The sequence below is a fragment of the Dromiciops gliroides genome, chromosome 4, assembly GCF_019393635.1.
Source record: "Dromiciops gliroides isolate mDroGli1 chromosome 4, mDroGli1.pri, whole genome shotgun sequence".
NCBI classification, from domain to species: domain Eukaryota; kingdom Metazoa; phylum Chordata; class Mammalia; order Microbiotheria; family Microbiotheriidae; genus Dromiciops; species Dromiciops gliroides.
This window is the reverse complement of record NC_057864.1, coordinates 363,007,738-363,029,877: the sequence shown is the minus strand read 5'-3', so window position 1 is coordinate 363,029,877 and position 22,140 is coordinate 363,007,738. Positions and strand designations below refer to the sequence as shown.

The following is a 22,140-nucleotide window of genomic DNA, read 5'->3' as shown; positions in this document are numbered from 1 at the left end:
GTGGTATGATTACATTATTTGCTCAGCTAATTCTGTTTTTATCTTCCAAATACAATCAGAAAGGTTTACATTTCATAAAGATATCATAAAGATGTATCTTATTTACATATTAATTTTTTATCATATGTAATTATGTTCTATAACTTTTTTTTTGCGGGACAGTGAGGCTTAAGTGACTTGCCCAGGGTCACACAGCTAGTAAGTATCAAGTGTCTGAAGCCGGATTTGATTTCAGGTTCTCCTGAATCCAGGGCCAGTGCTCTATCCACTGCACCACCTAGCTGCCCCCTGTTCTATAACTTTCAACTGAGATCAGGGGTTGGATAGTGAATTACAAACCTACATACACACACTGATGCACTTGTCCACATGCACATACAATGTATATATCTATGGTTTACTGCAGTCGAGGGCAAGGACTGTTTCATTTTTATCTTTGTATCCCAGAGTCTGGCACACAGTGGGGGCTTAATAAATGCTTAATGATTGATGAAGAATTCATTTATTTTCTGCCTTCACTAAATGTCATCATTTTAAATGGATTGATGCCCAAACCATGGATAAAAGGGAACAAATCTGAGAAAGGTGAATCCGTGTTTTCTCCCCCAGAAAGCTTTAAAAAAGAAAAGCTTGGGGACAGCTAGGTGGCGCAGTAGATAAAACACCAGCCCTGGATTTAGGAGGACCTGAGTTCAAATCCGACCTCAGACACTTGACACTTAATAGCTGTGTGACGCTGGGCAAGTCACTTAACCCTCATTGACCCACAAAAAAAAAAGAAAAAGAAAAAGAAAGAAAAGCTCATGAGATATACCATCTATTTCTACCTTTCACCAGTCTTAATTTTACCTCTTCTGGTTGAACAGAAAGAAGAATGTAAAAAGTCTGGCAGGGTATCCAGTGTATGGCCTCTGCAAGTAATTTCCATCCAAAATAGAATCTCAGCAGGAGCATGAAAGCATACAGTTCACAAAGGCTGTACTGGATCTGATCTTACAGCATTTCATCATAACCCAATGTATAGTAGGATGTGCTGTGTGAAGGGAGAGGCATACTAGTGATCAGGTCCAGCCTAGCTACCATATAACAAATCTCCTTTCTCATCCCCTTTATTCTCATTCCAAATCCCCAACAGAACTGGGATGCTTCTAGGTTCTCTATGATATTTTTCCTTGATGTCTTTCTCATTAGACTACCTTTACTATGTAACCCACTCTCACTCCACCATTAAGTCTTCCTAATCTCTTGGAAATTACCAACAAGATTCTCCCGTCAGTGTCTTGAATCTCTTTCTACACTCAGGTCTTCATAGGTCCCTCACCAGTTTCTCAAGCTACTAAATCAACATATACACCAGCCAGCTCAGAAGCTACTTCCTAAATTCACTAAATACCTGTTTGTTTTCTGGCCTTGTATCTTTTTTGCTCTTTTCTCATGCTCTTGATAGTACCTATAAAAATATCATTTGTAATGATATAAATCACCCCCAAAGCAATGTAAGCTCTTTCATTGTTATCTACAGCAATGATGGGGCAACTCTGATATTTATCTTCTATATTGATATCACCTGTGCAGCCCTATTGATAACTACACACATGCCTTTTGACCCTTCTGGTCCTGGTGGGTATACATTTCCCAACTGTATTTTGGCCCTTTTGCAGATGGAACTTAACCCAGCTGTTACATCAGTCAGAAAGAACTGATTAAGTGCCTTCTATGTACCAGGCACTATGCTAATCACTGAGGATACAAAGAAAGAAGACAGTCTCTCTTTCAAGGAGCTTACAGATCAATGGGGTAGACAACACGAGAACAACTATGTACAAAGAAGCTGTATGCATCATAAGTGGGAGATAATCCATAGAGGAAAGACACTAGCTTTAAGGAGGATCAAGAAAGGGTTCTCAAAAAAGATGGGATTTTAACTGGGACTTGAAGGAAGTTGGAAAGAAGAAATGGGGAGGGACTATTCTAGGCAAGGTGAACATCCAGTGAAACTTGAGATGGGAGGGTCTTGTGCCAGAAACAAGTAAGAAGGCCATTGTCATCAGATTACAACATATGTGGGAGGGAATAACGTGTAGAAATACTGAAAAGTAGAAAGGAGTCAAGTTGTGAAGGGCTTTGAATGAATAGAAGATTTTATATTTGATCCTTTAGATAATAGGGAACCACTTAAGTTTACGAAATATAGGGGCATGACATGGTTATATCTGTACTTTAGGAAGATTGGTTTGACTGATGAGGAGGGAGAGACTAGAGTCCAATCAGAAGACTATTGAATTTGTCCAAGCATGTAGAGGTAAGGGACTGAACCAGGATGAGTAACAATGTCAGAGGAGAGAAAGGTGTATATGTGAGAGATGTTACAAAGGAAATATTGATAGGGCTTGGCAACAGATTAGATATGGGGAGTGATAAAGAGTGAGGAATTGATGATGACACATAGATTGTGAGCCAGTGTTAATGGGGGGAATGATCGGGAGAAAATATAATGAGCTCAATTTTAGACATGTTGAGTTTAAGATGTTATGGGCCATACAATTTGTGATATCTACTAGGCAATTAGAAATGCTAGTACAGAGGTTAGGAGAGAAGTTAGGGCTAGATATATAGATCTGAGAATCATTATTATAGAGATGATCGTTGAAGTCATGGAAGAGATTATCAAATGAAATAGTATAGAAGAAGGGAAGAGGTCATGAGTGGACATGACCTGTGGGAGTGTGGTACCAGCCTTAAATTTAAGCACAGATGGGAGTTTTTTCCAGGCCATGTACAAAACTATAATTTTTCTCATGCCACTGGATGTGTGGAGAATGAAAGCAGAATTCTGCCTACACTTACAAATACTTTTGTAAAGTCCGATTTAAATTTTAAAAAATAATAATCTCCTTTTTTAATCTTGGAAAATATTTAAATATCTAGTGTCCAAACTCCAGTCTTTGTTACTCTGGATGGTCTTAAAAAGCCTTTTCTTAGTTGTTAAGTAGGATAGCTTGAACTATACATTGATTATATTTCCTTTCTTTTTTTACCCCTTTAACAGGAAACCAAAACCCAGTGTGTACGAATAGCTACGAAAGGTAAGAGACTGGTTTTCTTTCACTCCATTTTCCCCTGCCCTAAGAGGAAAGTGCTTTATTCCTTGCATCAGGACTAATTAAATGTGCCATTTCTATTATATAGCCTTTGTAGCACAGCCCAGTGACAGTGCCAGCAAAGTACTCTGGCTCACTTGAGTATCATTAACACATAATGGTGGGCTACTTTCTACTCCTTTGTACTTGGCTAGTGGAATCTTGTTTCAAGAATAGGCAGGATTTAGCCAAAATATGAAAAGCTCATTTTTGTCATTTGTACTCAGCAAGGTCTTGTACTTCTGAACAGTTGGAGTATTAGGAGAAGCTACCAAGGGCAGGTTAGAAGTGGAAGGTTACTATGAAGCATAAAAGAGCCATCCTCCTTAATGCACATGTAGCCACAGCTCAGGGCATGGAGACAGGTTGATAACTTTATTATATGAAGAAATTCCTAGATCAAGACTTCTTAAACTTTGGGTCACAACCCCACATGGCTTCATGTAATTAAATGTGGGGTTGCAAAAATTTGGCAGTAACTGTTTGATTTGTATACCTATTTTATATACCTATATACCTGGAGTTGCTAAAAATTTCTTGGCCAAAAAGGGATCACAAGTGGAAAAAGATTAAGAAGCCCTCTCCTAGATGATACTTTTCTCCTTTTCTTCTTTGCTCTCTGTTTCTTTCCTTTGTCAATTTTTTTCCCTTTTCTTAAAATTTCAAGGGACACCATAGCATAAGACCTCCTTGAAGGAGATCTGCTAGGGCAAATCATGCTAATTCTGGATAACATGGTTTAGTGATGCAGTATTCAAGTCATTCAGTAGTAAAAAGCAGTTTTGTCTTAGGATGAAGACAGGGTTCAAAGTGGATGAGATTCTCCTTTTCCTTCCACATTTATAGCTTCTCATTGCATAGTTACGTGACTTTTCAGCAATAAGGAGAAGCATTTGATAGATTTTAGCACTAGAAACAAGAAAGGACTATTGATGTTAACATAATAATCCTCAGAGAATTGGTGTTGCGTTTATATGTTGGCTGCTGTAATTAGAATTGGACCCATATTCATGAGTAGTAGTAAATCAGTTTGGGGTAAAAATGAATGGCTACATTCTGTTTGTGCTGGCATCTTTCCTTCCATCATTTTCCAAAGTCTAATATCAGTCTGCTCAAGTAAGCCCTTGTTTTGAGTTCTTGATTTGTGATGACAATTAAAACTATTTCCCCTTGATTTATACAGAATACTGTGTACACATTTCTAAAGAAAATGAAATAACAGTTTTGGGCGGGGTGAAGATTAAGATTCTTTTAATTGTTCAAAGAGAATACAAAGAAGAGAAATTGTAAAGAAGAGTTAGGAATAAAAAAGTTGTTATATATGATTATTTACCTTTATATAGTTTAGTTTGCATTCCAGTATATTTTTAGTTGATTTTTTTTTAGGACGTAGTTTAAAGAGAGCAGACATGTTGGGTTTTTACCAACATTGTTTTCCCATCCTTTGGGGAGAGGCATCAGCTTGATCAAAGTATTGTTAAATTAACACTTGTTGTTGGAGTCTTAAAGAATCTTTTTAGGTCTAGTTAGCTACTCCTTTGTTATTATAAGTGACAGGTTGAAATGCCCCTGAAATATTTTCAGTTCTCACTTAGTTTTTGTATTAGCTTATGGAATTTGATTGTCTTTTTTTTTCTTTCACTAAGAAAATATTTTCTATAACATATTTCTTAGAGTCCAGTATATTTCATGTCATAGAAGTCTAGTTCAAATTCTTTGATAGAAAGCAGATTGGTCTGGAAAGAACCCTGGATCTGGTATCAAAAGACCTGTATGTAGCTCTCAAGAAAGAAAGTGTGAAGACAAAACTGCAGAGTGTCTCATTGGTAATGGTGTTGTCAACAGAGATTGAGAAATCAGGGAGAGAGGCATTTTTGAGAGAGAGCTAAGGAGTTCTATATTTAGGACTTGTTGAATTTGAAGCTCTGGAAGGACATCCATGTCAAGATGATTTTTTAGGATTCTATACCTTCCCCCTCAATCAGCACATTTGGTTTTTAACCAAAAGGTGATGGGCTCAAGCCGGCCCATCCTAAAATGCTTATTATGGACAAATCCAAGTCAAAAATTCTGTTAGAAGAAGGAAGGAAATATTCATTAAGTACCTACTATGTCCAAGGCACTTTGCTAAACCCTTTACAAATCAGATTTGATCCTTAAAGCAATTCTGAGTAGAAAGGGCTCCTATGACCCCCATTTTGCAGTTGAAGAAACTGAAGCAGACAGAGGTTATATGACTTGCCCGGGATTACCCAGCTAGGAAGGGTCTCCAACCAAATTTGAACTCAGAATTTCCCATTTCTATCTTTCGTGCTTCCTAGCTACCCGTGACAGGTAGTATGCTGTAGTTCTGGGGTATCAACTTGAAATAAAAGCAGATGCCACTAACCAATGGATTAAAGAGATCCCTGTCCTCAAATTCATTGTCTTTTGTCCAGACCTTTCCTTTGCACGGCACTCTGGTTTTTTATCATAATTGGTGGTCTTGTTTTGTTTTACACATCATTTCCCCTCTATTTGATTGGGAGCTATTCAGGGGCAGGATCTGTGTGCTCTCAGCCAAACATGTTGTCTTACATATCAGAGAATCTCACTTGGAAAGGCCCTTCAAGGTCATCTGGTCCAACTTTTAGTTGAGCAGCATTCCCATTGATGATGATATTGCCTCTAAATGAAGACTTAAAAGTGATGGAGGAGCAGGTAAGTGGCGCAGTGGATAAAGCACTGGTCCTGGATTCAGGAGGACCTGAGTTCAAATCCTGCCCCAGACACTTGACACTTACTAGCTATGTGACCCTGGGAAAGTCACTTAACCCTCATTGTCCCGCCCAAAAAAAAAAAAAGGTAATGGAGAACTCACTGGCCCCCAAGGTTACCTGTTCTACTCTTATACAACTCTGATTGTCAGAAAGTGTCTATTTCTATTGACCTGAATTCTGCCTCTATAGTTTTCACTTATTCCTACTAATTCTGGTCCCTGATATCAAGCAGAAAAGTCTAGTTCATTTTCCAGTCAGCCAACTGTCAACAAGCATCTATTTAAGAACTTATGGGGCAGCTAGGTGGCGCAGTGTATAAAGCACTGGCCCTGGAGTCAGAAGTACCTGAGTTCAAATCCGGTCTTAGACACTTAACACTTAGCTGTGTGACCCTGGGCAAGTCCCGTAACACCAATTGCCTCACTAAAAAAAAACAAGAACTTATTGTGTGTAAGACACTTTGCTAAGGACTAAGAAAGGCAAGCATTCATTCAAATAAGGGAAACAGTATGCAAAACCTATGTACAAACAAGCTATGTGCAGGCTAAATTAGAGATAATCCATAGAGGAAGGAGAGGCCCAGGAAAGGTTTCTTGTAAAATATACAACTAGATGAAACTCAAAGGCATTCAAAAAAGTCAGGTGATGGAGATGAGAAAGAAGAGAGTTCCAGATATGGGGGACAGCCAGTGAAAATGCAGGGAGGCCTTTGACATAAAAAAGCTGCTTATCTGGTGTGTATGTATATTTTTCTCCAAGCTAAATGGCCATGGGGTTCCTTGAACTGATTCCTCATAAATAGTGGATAAAGCACTAAACTTTGGAGTCAGGATGGTGTTGTCATTGTTTACTCATTTTTCAGTCATATCTGACTCTGTGAACCCATTTGGGGTTTTCTTGTCAAAGATACTAGAACAGTTTGCCTTCTTCTCCAGCTCATTTTACAGATGAGGAAATTGAGGCAAATGCAGTTAAATGACTTGCCCAGGGTCACACACCTAGTAAGTGTCTGAAGTTGGATTTGAACTCAGGAAGATGAATCTTTCTGACTCCAGGCCTGGAATTCTATACACTGTACCACCTAGCTGCTGGGGTCGGGAATGACCTAGGCTCAAATCCCAATGTAAACTGTTACTAGCTCTATGACCCAGGGCAAGATAATGAATCTCTCTAAGCCTCAGATATTGATCACATCTACCTCATGAGGTTGGCATGAGGATCAGATCAGATGATGTATATAAAGCGCTTTGCAAATCTTAAAGCACCGTATGTGTATGTGTATCTGTTTTTATTTCTATTATTGCATTGTCTTTCCCATTAGATTGTGAGGTCTTTGAGGACAAGGACTATTTTTGTCTTTCTTTGTATAGCCCAATGCTTGGCACAGTGACCAGCACATAGTAGGCACTTAATAAATGTTTATTGATGGATTGACTAATATATTGCATGGTTTCAGTTCTTTTATCTTCAATTTGTCAGTGTCCCTCCTAAAATGTGGCGTGTCCAGAACTAAACACAATGTGATCTGAACAGAGCTGAGCACATCACTGTCTACATTGTCCTGTACAGTACATTTCTATTACTACAGCTTAACATTTTTAATTGCCACATCATACTCCTGACTTAAACTGAGCTTGATAACCTTTTTCTCATGAAGTATTTTCTAGCAATGCCTCCCCTATCTTGTATCTATACAGTTGACCTTTTGAACTGAAGTATTTTTTCAACATAAATATTTAGCGGCTTACCATTTATACAACCCTAAAAGCCGAGAATGTTCTTTATTGGGGGGGGGGAGGGCAATGAGGGTTAAGTGATTTGCCCAGGGTCACACAGCTAGTAAGTGTTAAGTGTCTGAGGCCAGATTTGAACTCAGGTCCTCCTGAATCCAAGGCCGGTGCTTTATCCACTGAGCCACCTAGCTGCCCCCTACATTTATTTTTAAATAAAGTTTTTTTGTATTTTAAAATTTAAAAGCTATTCTTAGTTCATGGGCCTTATAGGCCCTTGGACCAGTACTTTGTTGACCTCTGTTAAAAAAAAAGGTTGCAGTTTGCTAGTGGAAATAGTTCCCACTATGGGAGTTCACTGACTGACAAAATAATAGAACATTCCTTAATTTGCATAATGCATTACATTTATCCATATGAAACATAATATTATATGGTTTAGCTGATTGCTTTAATCTGTCAAGATTTTGGGGTGGGGAGGGGAGCTCTGAATTATGTCATCCAATGTGTTAGCCTTATTTCCCTTTTTAATATTATTGGCAAATTCAGTAAATGTGCTCTCCATGCCTCCATTAAAGTCATTAAAAAAATGAATAGTATAGGCCCAAGGATAGATCTTTGGGACCTTCCACTAGATAGCAACATGGAGAAAAGTTGGTGTCACCTTATGGACCAGATATCCTATTAGCTTAGCCCACTGCTATTCAGAACTCCCAAACTCAGGAGATCCACAAGGCTCAACCTCTCCCTTCAGCCAACCCTTCTCCTCAAGCTGGGATTCTAGGCATGTACCCCACCATGCCTGGTCTTTCATTCTTTCTTTCTTTCTTTTTTTTTTTTTTTTGTATCCTTGGATATAGTTCGTGAGGGCTTGGTGTATTCATTAAGTGTATCTAGTTGGTTGTTTCTTAACCTTTCCTCATTTGTCCTCAGTTTCAGTGAACACTTATTAATTATTTGTTGAGTTTAACTGAATTCTTGATTAGCTCCTATTTAATTGGGTTTCCTAGCCACCTTCACCATTGTATTATTTTTGCCTCACTACACAAAGTTTTGTTTGCTTCTAAATTCATATGCATTAATAGAGTAATTCAGTAAATCTTACATTATTCATTAAATCTAAAATAACTTCTATCTAAAACAGATGTAGATATTCCTTATTAAATTTCCTGAATAAAAACCTTTTGCAGGTGATATAATTGTAGCCACTATTTAAGTTTATAATTTTTACTGTAGTGTCAATTTTTTTTTTCTATATGGACTTAGATTTCAACCTAAACTACCATATGATACAGAATCTCCCTCACCCAAACTGTTAATCCTTATCATTTCCAAATGGAATTCATTAAAATATTGTTTTAATAATAATAATAACACCTAATTGACATTTTTAGAGTGTCTATTATCTACCAATTGCTTTACTCTCATTTTATTTGATCTTAATAACAACCCTGGGAGCTAGGTGCTATTATTATCCCCATTTTACAGATGAGGAAACTGAGGAAAGCAGAGTGACTTTCCAACAGTCACATAGCCACTAATTGTCTGAGGCTGGATTTGAACTCAAGTTTTCCTGATACAAGTCCCTGTGTTCCATATGCTATACCACCTGCATACCCCCAAACTAAAACATATTTTTGCTTTACTAAGTACATCATTTTATTCAGATCAAAGGTTCTTTCTCCCCTTCTTCCCCACCCCCAACCACTGGTGTATGTTTTTATCCCTAGTATTTAGATTTACCCAATCTGACTATTTGTTAGCTTAAATTGAAATACAGTTTAGATGAATCTCTCTCAACACCTTAATCATTGCTACTGTTATGACTTCCTTTTACAGCTGCTTTGGGCCATTGGAGCTCACAATTCATTGTGAAGAGTCTGTTTTTGCGATTTAATCCAAATTAAGGAGTGTGGTGATAGATCGGAGCAGAGGCTCCAAAGGAAAGGTTAACCATTACCTCTTATCATTACTTAGATCTCAGTTGTTGGAGTCTTAGGTTAAATGATGACAACTATAATTAAACGTCAGAGAAGTGCCACAAAGAGGTGGCAGGAGCTTGAACTGCTATTTGGTAGCAAGTTACAATTTAACCTTCTAGTGAATTTGGTCAGATTTCATCCTGCAAGAAATGAGCACCTTGACATGATGCCTTTCCTTTCAGGGCCTCAGAGTACTTTAGGGACAGGAAATATTGAAGGGATTTCATTTTCCGCTTTCATGCTATGCTGTTGATTATATTACACAATAATTGAAGTTGAAGCTTAGTCCTAAAATGACTGGAACCACAGGACTGGTTCCACACTAGCACAGGTGGTTCCCTTTTCTGCTTTTCTTATACATGTCACACATGTAGACTCCACTTTCCTTCTGATAGCAGCAGATAGGGAAGAAGTTTAAAACAGAATGGGGGGGGGCAGCTAGGTGGCACAGTGGATAGAGCACCGGCCCTGGATTCAGGAGGACCTGAGTTCAAATTTGACCTCAGACACTTAACACTTACTAGCTGTGTGACCCTGAGCGAGTCACTTAACCCCAATTGCCTCACCAAAAAAAACCCCAAAAACCCAGAATGTGGAGATATATCGTTCCTCTGAAAATAGTGCTCCTTCCAGGATACCCTGCTCCCTACCTTGAGTCTAGGGATGTGTAATGTATATAAAATAGAGTCCCATTTCCCCCATAGTAAAATTGAACAAGGAAATTCTTAGAAAATGGAAAGTATGGGGGCAGCTAGGTGGCACAGTGGATAAAGCACCAGCCCTGGATTCAGGAGGACCTGAGATCAAATCCAGCCTCAGACACTGGACACTTACTAGCTGTGTGACCCTGGGCAAGTCACTTAACCCTCACTGCTCTGCCCACAGAAAAAAAAGAAAGAAAATGGAAAGTACAATGAGTCCTTGCTTCTGAACAGACAAAAGAGGATATATGTATATATTAAGACATGTATTAATAAATAGGTATATTTTATTATCCATTGTGGTTTTTTAAATTATGTGTATGTATATCCTTCTATCATCACCTCTCTCACTATTTGCTCCTTTTGGGGGGCAGCTAGGTGTCAAACTGTTAAGAACACTAGGCCTGGAGTCAGAAAATCATGAGTTTAAATTCAGCCTCAGACCCTTGTGTCACTTACCTTCTAGAGTTGTGTCAAGGCTGAAATAAAGTTAATGTTTGTGAAGTGCTTAGCACAGTGCCTGGCACGTAGTATGTACCACTTAGATGCTTATTCCCTTCCCCCTTCCTTTTTGATATGGGTTTTTTTAGAACTTTAATCTAAAAGACTCAATGTGCATATTGAAATAAAAAGTAGAATGATAACCATACTAACATTAAAGATAGAACAACTGAGGAGCAGTTATCTTCCCAACATGCAAGTTTAACCATGTTATTCTCCTCCTCAAGCATCATCAATGGCTCCCCATTGATTCTAGGATAAAATTCAAATTCTCCAGCCTAGAATTTGAAACTTTTAATACATTTTAATACATTTTTTCATGTTATTCCCCTTTGTATACTCTATATTACATCCAAACTGTACTATCTACTGGTCCTCAAACTCAGCATTACATTTTCTTTGTCCTTTTCTCACTTCTGCTTCTTAGAATCCTGGACTACTGTCAGGGATCATTTCGTATTCCACCACCTATTGGAATCCTCTCCTGATCTCCCTAAGTTTTTAGTGCTATCCCCCTTTTCAAATTATTTTACATTCACTTATCTGTGTACCTATTATCCACTCTACTCCCACACACCCCAATAAAATGGAAACTCCAAAAGCTCTGTGAGTGTTTTTGTTTTGTTTTTGTATTCTCTGTGATTTGTGTTTAAAAAGCAATTAATAGGGGCAGCTAGGTGGCACAGTGGATAGAGCACCGGCCCTGGAGTCAGGAGGACCTGAGTTCAAATCTAGCCTCAGACACTTAACACTTACTAGCTGTGTGACCCTGGGCAAGTCACTTAACCCCAATTGCCTCACTAAAAAAAAAAAAGCAATTAATAAGTGTCTTAACTGAATTGAATTTACTATTAAAGAAGGAGATGACAGGACTAATTGCTATCCAAGCTAGTGTGATATCTAAAATCTAATGTGTGGTCACCTTAAATTAGAAGCTTATAGCACCAGTCTTTGGGCATTAAAAATTTATTAAAGTATATGAGAAGTTAGCAAGAGAGAGGAAGAACACATGGAGTTCAGAAAGAAAGAGCCTAGCTCCCTGGACTTGCTGCTGCTACTGCAACCTCCAAGCCAAAGAAAAAAATCCTCCGTTCTCCTTGAGCGGAAGCTCCCTGTGGAACTGCAAGAGGGGGTAGTCCCCACACACAGCTCCAAGCTAATTGGCTGGTAGCATTGATTGACATGACTTATAGGCGGTTCTATGAATAGATATAACTTCCCGATGTTAGTCTCATGCTTTCTTCTCAGAGGGGCATTGCCTTGGTTCTCAAATTGTCTTTCTCAGTAGGGGGGTGGCACCTTGATTCTCACACTAAGTTAGTATTTGTATTATAGTATCCAAGTGTTTTCTGAAAACAACAGGTAAAATAATTGTCCTGTCCTCAAAACTCATAAGGAGATAACTACCTTTGTTGTAAATTTTATGGCATTTTATGCCTTCAGGTCAGTATTCATGAGAAACTGGAGAAATTATCAAAAGCAAATAAGATAAAGTTAAAGACAAATGGAGGGTAGTACACTTATTATGGGGGAAGACCCTGCAAAGAACATAATAATACCATGAGAAAATGCCAATCAGCATCATATGTCTGGTAGAAATTGGTCTAGGTAGCACATTGTAATTGCAGTTCTACACATGAGTTAGCATCTTTTGCCATTACGGCACACACCTACATCTCTCTGAGTCATCTATGGGAATTAAAGAAAGAGAACTTGGATAAATAGGTAGTCCTAAATAAGTGATGCTGAAGGAATAGTTTCTATCACCTCACTCAACAGATCCTGACAAAAGGTGGCTGACAAAGAGCAGTGATTGTCTGCTCATATGACTTACTCAGCTCAGACCTATACCTAGGTCCATCTGAAGTACCAGACCCACTAGTAATATGACCCTGATATTAAGTTAAAGTGACTGGGAAGATCTAGCTAGATTGTTCATGCCTGGAATTGTAAGGGTCAAAGTATCTTTCATCTCTAACATCCCTGAATTAGATTGCTATGAGGAGAATAGGGCATGGTTGTACTTTATGATTCTCTTCTCCCAAACACCCAAATCAACAGGTGCCCCACTAGGGAAACTTTGGCAGTCTCATAAGAGTGGTCCAAAATTTCTCAGCAGCTTCTTTCATTATTTATGAATCTCTAATTCTCCAGGAAGAATAAAGGCAAACCTTACTTTACTAATTTGGGGGAAACATTTGGCTGGGGCTGGCACACACTGTTGCCAGAAGGCCTTATTTTTAAACAACAGAGTATTTGCTAGACATAGGTTTAAAAAAAAATACAACATCTGAATAAGACAGAGTCCAGGATTACAAAATGTAGAGATAGCAAATTAATCTTTTTCCCCCTAGATTATTCTGAAACTTTGTAAAACTCTGCATCCAGTTTTTGGCTCCACAACTTGGAAAGGATACAGAGAGGAATGCAAATAATCCAAGTCAAGTCAACAAGCATTTTTTAAACACTTAACCATGTGTTATGCACTATGCTAAGACCCGGGGATAGAAAGAAAGGGGAAAAAATAGTTAAATATTAGATCTATGAAAATGGCCAATAGACATTTCAGTTGTTAGCAAAGAGGGAAAGGAGTCTAAGAGGTAGCCATCACTTTTACAGAGCATTTGGCACACAGGGAATTCCTTGCAATGTTAACGTCATAGATTTGAACAACAAAAATAGGAAGGAGAGTGACCAACTGCTATTCATCTCCAGTGAGAATAAAACTAGAAGAAAATAGATCATGTTGGGATTTTAACTGGTTCAATAAAATTTCCACAAAATCATTTTTTTAAAGAAATCAAAAGAAAACCACCCATTATTGAATATATTTGCCTTTATATTTTTTATTTCCTTATGCTTTGATCTGTGGTCTTTAATGAGTCCTTGCAGGCTTGTGAAATAATTATTCTACTGAAACCCATTCTCACTTGTACATCTTTTCCCTACCTAGACAATGTATATAGTATGTCCCTCAATTCATTCTACATGAATATTCCCTGAAAGAAAAATGAAAGGAAAGGTATCTAGTTGAGTATACATCTAGAAGATTGAGAGGGTAATGAGAAAGTAATAACGATATAAAGAGATGAGCAAAATAATGTAGTATCAGGTAGTTTAGGAAACATGATCATTAAGGAAAATAAAATTGACTTTTCCCTTATTAGATTCTAATTTATGTATACCTTCTCCCTGCTCCATATAAACAACTCCAGAAATAGCACCTCCTCAATAAAGAACTACCTGCCTAGAAAGAAGAGACAGCAAACTCTTCTTGGTGTCAAACCTCCAGGTAACTGCCATGACTCCTCATTTGCTATCTTACCACATGCACTATTTCTATCTGACATAACACCATTTATTATTTGACTTGTTAATATTTGTCCAGGTATCTGCCATACCAGTATTAGTAATAGAACCACTTAATGAACTACTATCACAATTTTAGACATGAAGAAACTAAAGCTCGGATAGATTAGGTGACTTAACAAGGCCTTAAAATTTGTTAGTAGATCTACTCCTTGTGTCATTTGTCTATCAGGGGGCAGGTACTTTCTCAATACACTTTGTGAATCACAGTGTTCATGCTATACCAAATGGGAACTAAATGGAAGTATACAGCTTCTTGGCCATAAAATAAGGACAAATACACTGTACGTGCCAGAAATACTGGGACAGAATTAAACCCAGACAGTCCTGGGGAATATCTACCCCCTTTACGTACAGAGATATATTCTAATATTCAGTATCTAGAACAAAAGTTGCATCAAGGGGTAATCCACTTTATTTCAATATTTGTAATCACAAAAAAATTTAGAAGCAGAATGAGCATTTTTTTAAACTTCAAGTTTATTTTCAACTAAACCGGAAAAATATGCACTTGTAAGTTTCATGTTTTTATAATTTATGTATGGTTTAAAAGGCATTTATGTTTGTGATGAACATAGAAATGGATAGAAGTTAAAAGAAGTGAGAAATACTCTTGAAAAGCTTTGAAGTAGACAGTGAGACCTAGTCCTGGTACTGTGGGAAACTACCATTAAAAATTATTGGAGTAAACAACTGCGACACCTAGCTTCCTCTAGAAGTATAATATATTTTTTTAAGTGCTTAGCACAGTGCTGGCACATATTAGGCACTATATAAATGCTTATTTCTCTTCCTTCGCTCTTTCCTTCCCTTTCTCCTAGAGGGAACCCACTGTTAAAAATTATAGAAGTGGGGGCAACTAGATGGTGCAGTGGATAGAGCACCTGCCCTGGATTCAGGAGTACCTGAGTTCAAATCCGGCCTCAGACACTTAACACTTATTAGCTGTGTGACCCTGGGCAAGTCACTTAACCCCAATTACTTCACTAAAAAAAAAATATATATATATATATATATATATATATATATACACACACAGAGAGAGAGAGAGGGAGAGAGAGAGAGAGAGAGAGAGAGAGAGAGAGAGAGAGAGAGAGAGAGAGAGGTGAATGAATGGATAAAAGTTTTGAGTTCCAAATTCTATCCCTCTCTCATTCTCTCCCTCCCTACCCTCCCCCCTCCCCAAGGTTGCAAGCAATCAGTATAGGTTATACACATGCAATTATGTAAAATATTACCATATTAGTTATTTTACATAAAAAGACTCAAGTAAAAAAAAAGAGAAAATGCAAAATAGTATGCTTCTGTCTGTGTTCAATCAATATCAGTTCTTTCTCTGGAGGTGGATAGTATGCTTCATCATTAGTCCTTTGGGATTGTTTTGGATCATTGTATTTCTGAGAGTAGTTAAGTCATTCACAATTGCTTATAGAACAATAATGCTTTCACTGTACACAATGTTCTCCTGGTTCTGCTCACTTCACTATACATCAGTTCATATGAGTCTTTCCAGGTTTTTTCTGAAATCATCCTGCTTGTCATTTTTTATAGCATAATAATATTCCATTACAATCATATACGACAGCTTGTTCAGTCATTCTCTAATTGATGGACATTCCTTCGATTTCCAATTCTTAGCCACCACAAAGAGTTGCTATAAATATTTTTTGTACAATTTTTTCTGGATAAATGAATAGAAGAAAAACCACTTATTATGTGCTAAGGTCTTTATATTAAGTGCTGGGGATATGAGCACAAAGGTGAAGACAGTCTCTGTCCTCAAAGCTTACATTCTGTTTAGAGGAAGACAGTAGGTCAGAGAGGTTTGGAAAGTGACAGGGCAACGTAGGCTCTCAAGGTGGGAATTCTAGAGCTGACAGTGTTAATTATGCTAGGGCAGGAGCTCTGGGCCTGGTAGCAAAGGGGGGCGGGGGGGGGGGAAGCTATTATTAAAAGATGGAAAAATGTTTTGTCGATAACTGAACAGATACAATCATAGATTCACAAAACTTTTGTCAGATAATCTCTCATGTTTTGCAGATGAAAAAACTGCTACTAAAACACTCTGGATTGAGAAGAACCCTCATTCTCTAAACAAGAATTTACCCGGATAGTCCCCTTTATTTGGTACTTTAAACCCTTTAGGATCTAAGACTATTAGAAATAAGAAATTCCTGTGACCATCCTTATGCCAACCTAACCTCTAGTCCCCATAATATAATTTTTATACATCTAAAGGATAATTATAATGCAAAAAAAAATAACATAATAGGGTCTCTGAATTAGGCATGTGTCTTTTAGTACTAAACCCCAAATATTTAATCATGCATGTCTTTGTATGTGTGTATAAATGCACAGAACAAAGAGATTTAGACTGTATTTTATCATAATCCAAAATTCAGACACCAAGTGGAGAAATTTTGTGGTATGTGATAGCAGAGAAACCTTGATATAGCCTTCTGACAGAAAAAAGAAGAGAGGTAAGTGAAGGCACCTATGCATGATACTTGGAACATAGCTCTTGGGGAAGGAATGAAAGTACCTGCCCTGTCTTCCCATTTTTTCTTCTTATTACATGTAGATATGCTATACATATAGAAGGTATACACCCTAGTTTGATAGGTCAGTTTCTTTTTGGTTCTATTCGCTAGTTCCCTTTTCAAGGCCAAGCTAGGAGAACTAGCCTCTGCATTCTAAACTCAGCATACCATGTTTTTTTTCCAGAATTTGGGAGGTGACAAAAGAAAGAAGAGAATATCAGAATTAGCTCTGATTTCACGTAAATGTATTCATATATAATCACACTTCCCAGGATTATCCCATCTCTGAATTTTTTGCCCTGGATAATGAGAGAACTAATACTGCCCCCATCTGTGCTGTCACAGGGAAAACTGGGGGGGGGGGGGAGTGGGTACTTAGGTATTCCTCTGTAAAGAATTGCACTCTCTATACAGTCCAATCAGAAATAAAATGGTCCTTTATTGGGTATTAATGAAAGTGACTGAGAGGGAAGTCAAAGACTTAGCCTAAAGGGGAAGAAAAGGCTTAGAGACATCTTCCTAGAACAGAAGGAAGACAAAGGCTTTTATAAAAGATAGGTGGGGTGACCACCTGAAAATGGAAAGTGGAGTGGGGAAAGATTCCTGAGAGTCATGGGGATTCTCTTTTTTTGGAATGATAGTCCTGACTCTGGAGTTACCTCTGTCTCCTAGCTCAGGTAGTAGTCATGCCTAACTGACTTTCCTGCTATAGAATTTTATCTCCCTTTACTTCTTAGGTATGTCTCTCCTGATAGCTAGTTGGCCAGTTTAAACTTTAATAATCCCTTGACTCCTTGACATGTCTGTCTTGTCCTAAGCCCCATGTCAATGTCATACCACCACAAGAATGCAGTGAAGAAATCCTCACCACTTTGCAAATGTTGGAACATTGAGACTATAAACTGGAAGGATATTTTATAAAAATGCAGTGTCTTCCCAAGGTAACCTTGCTAATATAACCATGACTGGAACCCAGGACTGGAAGCCCATTAGTTTATCACTGTGCTATTTTATAATAGTGATGGGGGGGGGGGTGTTGTAACAGTGTATGTTAAAGGTGAAAGTGTAGGGACTTATGCTTGTAGCTTAAAGAGTAGAAAGGAAGGACTATATATAGCCTATGTCAAGTGGCAAGATTTAAAAATAAATTGCACACACAGTAACCGGTTGAAAAATATTTTTAAGGGAGAATCTGGAACCCACAACTTTTGAAAATAAATGTTAAAGTTGTTTTTACATGCAATTGGGGAAAATAACATTTTTTAAAAAGAAAAAATACTTTTTAATTTTCATGCTTATCCATCAGCACATGGAAGGGACCAGTAAGACCATTTGGTCTAGCCTTCTACCTTGATTCATGTAAAGTGGAAATATCCCCAATTGACAGATGATATACTGGAGGCCCAATGAAGATATGAAATTATGAGTATTACATTGGTATTTCATATTTTGTAATCAGGAAGCTACATAGGTACTAGAGAGTATACAGGAAAAAAATAGAAGTCAGGGGTTTTATGGTATGTGTATTTGGGGAGGGAGTGCCATTTTGATTTGGCAACAAGACATTCAGATTAAGATATCTTGTAGATAAAGTGGTCTGACCAAAAAGCAATAAGAGTCTAGTGATAGGCACAGTCTACTTTGTAGATAATAATGGTAATAATTGCTGACATTTATGTACCATTTTATCATTTACAAAGCACTTTACATACATTATCTCATTGGATCACCATCATAGCCCTCTCAGATAAGAAAGCTGAGGCCAGCATGTAATGCCACTTACTTAAAGTCAGAGCTTGTCAGTGGGAAATAAGATTTACGTCTCTCTTTTCTTCAGTGGTCTATATTTTCTAATGAATGAAAATAAATTACTTTGAATGTTTTTACTGTTGTGTTTGAAAGTTGTCTATAATATTTAAAGATCATTATACATTATTAAGAGCCCACCTTGGATCTTTAGGACCCAGACTCCCTGTTGTCCAGCTCGATAGATGTAAAACCATTACTCAAACCAGCTGGGCAGTTTTTCTGTGACAGCATTCCCCTTGGTTGGCAAAAATAATCTAGAGTTGGATCTGCCTTTGTCTCTTAAACATAATAGAAAGGAGACTGCATTATAAACTGTGTTTCAGATACCTAACGTCCCTTTATAGATTTGCTGTCATATTACCTACAATTCAGCTCTAGTTCAGGATATAAAATGTTTTCATTATAACTTAATAGCTAATAGTCTTGTATCACCATCCTTTCTGGATTTTAATATATGCTAATTTAATTTTCTTAAGGAAATCATTTTTACATTCTTCAATTAGCTCCCTTCTTAATTCATAAAAATATCCTATATGCTGTAATGGATTTTGCTGAATGGATTTTTGAAAATAGCACTTTCCTGCAAATATTGATAAATCCTTTATCAATATTAAACCTATAAGGGTCACCGCATTCAAATTGAAACTTTGATTAGACACTACTTTGTAAATACTTATGGCACCATGTCATCTTATATTTCTTAAATATAAAAAATTACAAAGACTAAAGTAATAACTCATCTGAACAAATTACTGATAGCAAAAAGCAAGAAATAATGTGAAATTCAGGTATTGAATAATGCTCTTCATGTAAGCCTGAAAGGCAAAATCAATAGTGTGTGAAATTGGAAAATATATGATAAACTGTTCCTATAGATACTACAAATTGTGACATGCTTAATTGTCCCTGATTTTCCCTGCCTTCATTGTTAGTAACTTCCTAAATAAAATTGGTGTTTTATCCAGTTATGATTGTAGAAAAGGTATTTTCAGTAAATTTTACCCTTTTTTCCAGAAAAGACAGATTTTGGGGGGGGGGACTGTAGTTTATGGAAGACAAACATTTCTAGAACCAAGACATTTAATCAAAATTATGGTTTCAAAATTCAAAAATGGATAACAAAATCAATCTTGACTATTTTTGTTCCAAAAGTTCACTTACAAGTTCAAATTTTTTTTCCCCTTGAAAATGGATAGTGGTTAAGTTTTTAGGATAGAAAATTTTCATGTAACTAACTCATAATATAACCAAAATTTATTACTTGCAATAGTGATAAAGAATCTGATTGTAATACGACATAATTTTATCTGAAAACAGATTTTGAATTTCCATATGAGACAGAATGAACACATTTCCTCAAGTGTAGCATGTCTCTCCTTCCAGCACTCAATTATGGTAGCAGGAATAGGGCTTTCACTAATCCACTGGTAGAAGGGAGGGGAGAGAATGAGAGTCCCAGGAACAGGGTTATATGAACAGAAATCCTTGACCTCTCTAGTAGTGGTGAGTAAGGAAGCATTCTTATACCTGTGGGCGGGAGGGAAGGTGTGTTCCCAGGAGCCAAGATCGCCTTTTTTCTAAGGGAAATAAGAGCCTGTTATCACTGTTTCCCAAAGCATTATTCTCATGAACTCTTTAAATGTCCAGAAAGAATCCCCCTGAATAATCAAAGATAGTCAATAATCAAGAAATAATACCCCTGCTTTTACTATTAAAAGTATTACCAGGGGCAGCTAGGTGGCGCAGTGGATAAAGCACCAGCCCTGAATTCAGGAGTACCTGAGTTCAAATCTGGCCTCAGACACATCACGTTCACTAGCTGTGTGACCCTGGGCAAGTCACTTAACCCTCATTGCCCCCCACACACATCCCCAAAAAAGTATTATCTATAGGAGAATTGAAATGCATAGATGTTAAGGGCATGATAGTACTTAGAATTCTTTAAATAGATTAGGAGCTCAAACCTGCTAACTGAACTGTACGTTAGCCAAAAGTAACTGTTAACTTCAATACTTTATTAAACAAAAACTTATTATTTAACAAAAACTTCTGGGAAAACTGGAAAACAGAAAGCAGTATGGCAGAAGCTAGATATATACCAACATCTCACATCGTATACTAAAATAAGGTCAAAATGGGTATATGACTTACACATAAAGCTTGATATCATATATAAATTTAACTGTCAGATTTATGAAAACAGGAAGAATTTAGGATCAAAGAGGATATAGAGAGCAATACAAAATATAAAGTAGATCATTTTGATAAATAAAATTAGAAAGCTTTTGCACAAACAAAAGTAATGTAGCCAAGATTTTAAGGAAAGCAGAAAACTGGGAAAGCATTTTTGAAACAAGTATCTCTGATAAAGGCTGCATTTCTCAAATACATAGAAAACTGAGCCAAATTTATAAAAATACAAGTCATTCCCCAATTGATAGTCAAAGGATATGAACAAGCAGTTTTCAGACAAAGAAATCAAAGCTATATAGTCATGTAAAAAAAATGCTCTAAATCACTATTTTTTTTTAATGGGGCAGTGGGGTTAAGTGACTTGCCCAGGGTCACACAGCTAGTAAGTGTCAAGTGTCTGAGGCCAGATTTGAACTCAGGAACTCCTGAATCCAGGGCCGGTGCTTTATCCACTGCACCACCTAGCTGCCCCTCTAAATCACTATTGATCAGAGAAATGCAAATTTAAACAATTCTGAGGTATCTATCAACTTACACCTATGAGAGTGACAAATATAATAAGAAAGGAAAATATTGGATGTTGGAGTAGATGTGAGAAAACTGGGGTGCCAATCTACTTTTGGTGGAGATCCAACCATTCTGGGGAGCAATTTGGAACTATGCCCAAAGGGCTATAGAACGGTGCATACCCTTTGATCCAGCAATACTGCTACTAGGTTTATATCCCAAAGACATTCCCCAAAAGAGAAAAAGACCTATTTTCACAAAAAAATATTTATAGCAACTCTTTTTTGTGGTGGCTAAGAATTGGAAATCAAAGGAATGGCTAAACAAACTGTGGTATATGATGGTGATGGAATATTATTGTACTATAAGAATTGATAAGCAGGATGATTTTAGAAAGGCCTGGAAAGACTTTTATATGAACTGATGTATAGTGAAGTAAGCAGAACCAGGAGAACATTGTGCACAGTGACAGCAATATTGTTTGATAAAGAACTGTGAATGACCTAACTATTCTCAGTAATATGATGATCCAAGACAATCCTAAAGGACTGATGATAAAGCATACTATCTACTTACAAAGAAAGAATTGATATTGATTAAATGCAGACTGAAGCATTTTTTACTTTCTTTCATTTTTTCTTTTATTCAAGTTTTCTTTTACATAATGACTAATAGGGTAATATTTTCCATAATTACACATGTATAACCTATAACTTAATGCTTACTACCTCAAGGAGGGTGAGAGGGGCAGGGGTGTGAGGGAAGGAAGGAGAGGTAGAATTTGGAACTCAAAACTTTAAATAAAATGTTTTTTTATTATTATTTTTAAAAATTTTTTGATACTTTAAAATACCATTTTAGCATGAGTTAGCCCTGTACTGAAGAAGAGTAAAGTACCTCCATGCCTTG

At 37.2% G+C, this 22,140-nt stretch overlaps 1 protein-coding gene across 11 annotated transcripts in view; it reads left to right on the top strand.

The window, feature by feature from the left end:
- The window catches only part of PTPRK (protein tyrosine phosphatase receptor type K), a 756,597-nt gene that overhangs the window by 611,754 nt on the left and 122,703 nt on the right, over positions 1-22,140 (top strand). For all 11 annotated transcript variants that reach the window (XM_044001295.1, XM_044001287.1, XM_044001294.1 and 8 more), the window contains exon 13: positions 3,050-3,086. In XM_044001295.1, coding sequence (XP_043857230.1) covers positions 3,050-3,086 — 37 coding nt within the window. The remainder of the gene's footprint in view (positions 1-3,049; positions 3,087-22,140) is intronic.